The sequence below is a fragment of the Malaclemys terrapin genome, chromosome 3, assembly GCF_027887155.1.
Source record: "Malaclemys terrapin pileata isolate rMalTer1 chromosome 3, rMalTer1.hap1, whole genome shotgun sequence".
NCBI classification, from domain to species: Eukaryota; Metazoa; Chordata; order Testudines; family Emydidae; genus Malaclemys; species Malaclemys terrapin.
The window spans coordinates 207,023,343-207,029,342 of NC_071507.1; the positions used below are offsets into that span (position 1 = coordinate 207,023,343).

General features: G+C 55.0%; 1 protein-coding gene across 3 annotated transcripts in view; it reads left to right on the forward strand.

Annotated features, from left to right (window-relative positions):
* DPYSL5 (dihydropyrimidinase like 5) overlaps positions 1 to 5,737 on the forward strand; it is a 117,072-nt gene extending 111,335 nt beyond the window's left edge. For all 3 annotated transcript variants that reach the window (XM_054024441.1, XM_054024443.1, XM_054024442.1), the window contains one exon: positions 5,330 to 5,737. In XM_054024441.1, the coding sequence (XP_053880416.1) occupies positions 5,330 to 5,415 (86 nt within the window). In that variant the 3' untranslated portion in view covers positions 5,416 to 5,737. The remainder of the gene's footprint in view (positions 1 to 5,329) is intronic.
* The last annotated feature ends 263 nt before the right edge of the window (positions 5,738 to 6,000 follow it).

The window sequence follows — 6,000 nt, forward strand, 5'->3', positions numbered from 1 at the left end:
TCCTGTGTCCAGTTCCTGGGCCCACAGGTCAAGGAGGATATTGATAAATTGGAGAAGGGTCAGAGAAGACCCACGAGAATGATTGGAGGATTGGAAAACCTGCCTGATTATGAGAGACTCCAGGAGCTCTGTCTTTTTTTAGCTTAATAAAGAAAAGCTTAAGGGGTGACTTGATCAGTAGACTTGGGTAACAAATACTTTGTATGGGGCTCTTCAGTCTAGCAGAGACAGGGCTACCACCAGCCAGTGGCTGGAGGATGAAGCTAGACAAACTCAGACTGGAAATAAGATGTAAATTATTAACAGGGAGAGTAATTAACTACGGGGGTTGTGGTGGATTCTCCATACCTGGCAATGCTTAAACGATCTGCTCTGTGAGTTATTGTGGGGCAGGTCTCTGGCCTATGCTAGGCAGGAGGTCAGACCAGATGATCACAATGGTCCCTTCTGGCCTGGGGATCTCAGAATCTACAAATCACTTTCCTACTTCTACATGTTAGCCCCCTTTTTATATATCCCGGGGTCCCTGAGCCTTTTGCCACAGTAGTGCACAGACAACTCATGTTGAGGTGATTTTCTGTCTCTGGGTACGTCTACACTTGGAGTTGGCGGTGTAGCATACCAAACTGAGATGCCGAGTCTGGACTCGGGATGGCTAGTCCATCCCTCTGCTCACACCACTGCAGCTACACTGTTCTTAGCGCATTCACTTGATCAGTGCTAGCTCAGGTACATCTAGATCATAGAACCAGAGGGTTGGTAGAGACGTCAAGGGTCATCTAGTCTAACATCCCAGACAGATGGCTCCAGCCTCCTTTTGAAAACCTCCAGTGAAGTAGCTTCCATGACCTCCCCAGGCGTCTGTTCCACTGTTGTACTGTTCTTACAGTTAGGGAGTTTTTCCCGGGGTTTAATCTAAATCTGCTGTGCTGTCGTTTGACCCCATGGCCTCTTGTCCTGCCCTCCTGTGGCAAGAGAGAACAACTTTTCTCCATCTTTTTTATGGCAGCCTTTCCAGTATCTGAAGACCATTATCATGTCCCCTCTTAATCTCCTCTTTTCCAAACTAAACCTACCCAGTTCCTTCAGCCTTTGCTCGTATGGCTGCATTCCATCCCTCTGATCATCATTGTCGCTCGCCTCTGGGTCCTTTCCAGTTTCTCTACATCCTTTCCATACATCACATTTTTTGCATCACAACAGCATCGCGTTGCTGACTCATGTTGAGGTTGGGATCCACCACAGCTCCCAGATCCTTCTCAGTGGTGCTGCTGTCAAGCCAGTTCTCCCCCAGTCTGTATTTGTGTATTTGGTTTTTCTTCCCTAAGTGCAGCACCTTACATTTGTCCTTGCTGAATTTCATTTTGTTGGCTATAGCCCAATTCTCCAATTTTTCAAGATCCCTCTGAATTTTAGCTCTAAACTCCACAGTGTTTGCAACTCCCCCCTGCTTTGTGTCATCTGCAAACGTGATCCGTGTGCTCTTGATTCCTACCTCCAGGGCATTCAGCAACACCCGGCCCAGAAATGATCCCTGTGGAACCGCACTTGAGACCACCCTCCAATCCAGCATCAGTCCATTCATAGTTACTCTTTGGTCGCTGTTGTTTAACAAATTATGCATCCACTTAATGGTAGTTCTGTTAAGCCTGCATTTCTCCAGCTTACTTATGAGACTGTCATGTGGGACTGTGTCAGAAGCCTGGCTGAAGTCCAGGTATATTAGGTCCGCTGCATTCCCCCGTCCACCGAATCAGTTACCCTGTCAGAGAAGGAAATCCAGCTGGTTTGGCATGATTTGTTCTTGGTAAAGCCATGCTGGCTGCTAGTGATCACCCTCCATCCTCCCGGTATTTACAATTGAATGTTTTATACATGGTCCTAGTAGCTTCCCAGGTATCGAAGCCAGGCTGACCGGTCTGTAGTTCCCCAGCTCCTCCTTTCCCCCCTTGTTAAAGATGGGCCCTACGTCAGCCCTTCTTCAGTCTTCCAGAACCTCACCTGTCAGCCATGACTTCGCAAATATTATTGCCAGTAGGACTGAGATTTCTTCAGCTAATTCCTTCAGCACCCTGGGGTGACTAACATCCAGCCCCGCTGACTTGAATTCATCCAGATTGGTCAGAAGAGCTTTACTTAGCCCGATGCGCAGCCCTCCCCCTTTATTGTCTAGAGGAACTTCGCTAGTTGTCCAGTCACATGGTATTTTTGGTGAAAAGACTGAAGCAAAGCAGGCATTGAGCAGCTCCGCTTTCCTCGCATCTTCCGTTATCAGCTCGCCACCTCCGCTGAGCCACGGGCCCACGCTCGCCTTCATCTTTCTGTGTTGTCTGACCTACTTGTAGAACCTCTTGTTGTCTCGAACATTCCTCGCCAGCTGCGACTCATTCTTTCCTCGTCTCTCCTGATGTTGTCCCTACACCCTTGTGCTATTCCCATGTACCCTCCCTTGGGGACGTGCCCTCCTTCCATTTCCTGTGTGGATCCCTCTTGGGTTTTAGACAGCAAATGAGCTCCTTAGGCAGCCACATCGGCCTCGTGTGGCTTTTCTTCTCTCTCCTCTGCCTAAATCTCGGTGAGCTGAAATTTACTCTTCCAGCTCCAGGCTACAGATGTGTCGCTGCTTTCCAAGACAGTCTCCCCCGCCCTGTAGATAGGATCTGCGTTCTTGGCCTTACCTGGCATTGGCTGTATTAAAACCCATCTTGTTGGATTGTGACCATTTAACCGGGCAGTTCGGCTCACTCTGTAGCAGGATCCTGTCCTTGTTGTTTACTGTCCCACCCATCTGTGTGTCATCTGCCAACATTACCAGCAAAGATTTATCTCCCGCGTGAGCCAGTGATAAATATATTCACTCATGTTGGACCAAGAACTGATCGCAGTGGGACCTCGCTAGAAACAGCCCCGCTCACCGATGGGTCTCCATTAATAACTCCATTCTGAGATCTGTCAGTCAGCCAAGTGGTAATCCATCTGCTCATTCCATATAGTGCAAGGTTTTTTAACCCGACTGTCATGCGGTACTGAGTCCAATGTCCTGGTGAACTCCAGTGAAATTAACCATGCCGTTGTGCCCAGGATCGATGTCAGGGTAACAGGGCTGTACTTCTCGGGCCGTCCCTTTTGCCCCTTTCTAATACTGCAACTACACTAGCAGCCCCCCAGTCCTCTGCGGTGTCCCAGCTTTCCCAAGAGTTGTTAAAAATTAACCCTACTGGTTCAGAGAGCTCCTCAGCGGGTTCCTTTCAGACTCTGGGATGTCACTTATCCAGGCCCATTGATTTGAAAGTGTTTAACTGGAGCAGATGCTGCCCACATCCTCCTTTGTTACAATGGTAACTTTATGTCCCACCCCCAACATCATCTGGGATGGATACATCTTCCTGCTTCATCCCGAACACAGCCCAGAACCAGCTACGGAATGATTCTGCCTTTTACACATCGCTCTTTAAGGTTTTACCCTCTAGCTCTGGACCTGTGCCTGACCTAGGGGTTTCCTTACTCCTAATACAATTACAAGATGCCTTCTTCTTCTCTTTAACCCTGTGGACCATTGATATTTCGTTGATTCCTTTGGCTTCCCTTACCAGTCACCTACATTCATTGCCGTTTACTTTCCCTTTCCCCACCCTTTAGATATGGGATTTTTGTTTTAGCGCCTCATCCACATTTCTGGGTGGTTTTTTCCCAGCATAATTTCTTTGTGGAAACATGGCATTTTGGGGCATCCAGGAGGATGTCCTTGCCCAACTCCCTGTTTTTGTTAACGCTGCCTGAGCCAGGAAAGTTGCCAGAGCCAGTCCTGAGTTCCCACTCTCCTTGCTGGGTGTGATGGGAGAGGCCTGGCCGCCCCAGACATAGCTCCAGGGTTTCTGCACCTAGAGCAGTGGGACTCTGCTCTTAGGACTATGCATAGCTGCCGGCATGGTGCGGGCAGGTGCCCACTCTGGGCAGCATGGGGCCCTTGGGAGCTGCCCTGGATTCCCATTCTCTCCCCTTAATGCCTCAAAGGGATTGGTGCCAGCTCGGAGCTGGGACACCGGGAAAGCAAGAGCTTGGTAACAGCTTCATGTGCCCACCCTCAGTGCAAAGCTCGTGTACATGTGGGGGAGGCTTTGGCAGGAGCGTCAGTGTGGGAGCGGTGCTGGCCAGGAGCCCTGGACTGGGTGGGCGTGGGCGTTGGTGTGGCTGCTGTGCTGGGTGGGGGCCTTGGACTGGGTGGACAAGGGCATCGGTACGGGAGTGGTGCCGGGTGGGCAGGGGTGAAAGTAGAAATAGGGATTTACCGGTACGGGGCTGGGTTGGAGCCGGCTCTGGCCCCTGGAAGGGGCGGGGCCTTGGGCGGAAGGGGCGGGGATGGGGGGTCAGAGCCAGCCCCGGCCTGCCCTGTACCGGTAAGTGCCCTCCCCCTCCCCCGCTGGGGTAGCAGCCCAGGGCTTGGCCGCCGCTACCACCCCAGGCCCTTTAAACAGCTGCCGGAGCCCCCAGCTGCCGCTGCTACCCCAGGGCTCCAGCAGCTATTTAAAGGACCGGGACCGTAGAGGCAGCGGGAGCCCCGGGCCCTTTAAATAGCCCCTGGAGCCCTGCCACTACCCCAGGCTTACTTTCACCTCTGCAGGTGGGGGCCCTGGACTGGGTGGGTGGGGTGTCAGTGTGGGAGCAGTGCCATCCCAGGGCCCTGAACTGGGTGGGCATGGGCATCGGTGTAGATGCTGTGCTGAGTGGTGGCCCTCAACTGGGTGAGTGGGGCATCGGTGTGGGAATGGTGCCGGTCGGGAGCCCTGGACTGGTGGGCGGGGACGTCGGTGCAGAAGCAGTGCGGGCGGGAGCCCTGGACTGGATAGGCGGGGAAGTCGGTGTGTCAGCGGCGCTCTCCCAGGGGCCTGGACTGGGTGGAGGGTGTGTGGGAGCGGTGCCATCCCGGGGCCTTGAACTGGGTGAGCGTCGGTGTGGGTGCTGGGCGGGGGCCTTGGACTGGGTGGACGAGGGCATTAGTACAGAAGTGGTGCCAGGTAGGGTGTCGGTGTGGGAGCAGTGCCATCCCAGGGCCCTGAACTGGGTGTTGGAGTGGGTGCTATGCCAGGCGGTGGCCCTCGACTGGGTGAGTGGGAGCATCAGTGTGGGAATGGTGCCAGGCAGGAGCCCTGGACTGGTGGGCAGGGGTGTCGGTGTGGGAGCAGTGCCAGGCGGGGGCCCTGGACTGGGTGGGCGGGGGCGTCGGTGTCGGTGTGGGAGCGGTGTCGGACAGGGGCCCCGGCGGGGCGGGGATGAGATCTCTCTCCCTCCCTCTCCCCGTGGTGCTGACCTGCTGCTCCTCTCCTTGCAGGTTCTCAGATCGATGACCACGTTCCAAAGCGAGCTTCGGCCCGGATTCTCGCTCCCCCCGGAGGCAGGTCTAGCGGCATTTGGTAAAACCAGCGACCTGTCCCCAAACTAAGGACGCAGCAGCAGCTCCCCACTCCTCCTGCCGGCCCCGCCCCCACTGGAAGACCTGGCCGTGCCGCCCCCCCGGGCACCGGGACACCACAGTGCTGTCCAGCAGGGCTGTTTGCCATCCAGTCCCGCCAGGAGGCGGCGCCCGCTGGGAGGAGGCTGCGGGCGGGCCATGGCGGGTATGGCCATGCACCCGCGCACGACTGCAGCTCCTTTCTGTGGGATAACGTTTGCTTTGCCGGCTGCGATGCTGGGCTCCTGGGCCCATGGCGTGCAGCGTGGGCCAGGTGGGGCGCTGGTGCGGGCTGGGCCGGGCGGGGGGAGGGAGGGAGGGCGGCCTCTACGTTCCCTTTTCTGTTTGCACGTTGGGTTTGGATCAGTGAGTTTTGACTTGTTTGTGCATCACGTGAAAATAATCCCAGGTGGTTTGTGTCATTAGCGTTAGGGGAGAAGCGGGAGAAGGGCCGGGCCCCACGGCAGGAAGGGGGCACAGGACCTTCCCCATCGGGCTGCTCACTCCGTGCTATGGACAGCAGGCTCAGCAAGGAGGGTGAGACCCCCTCC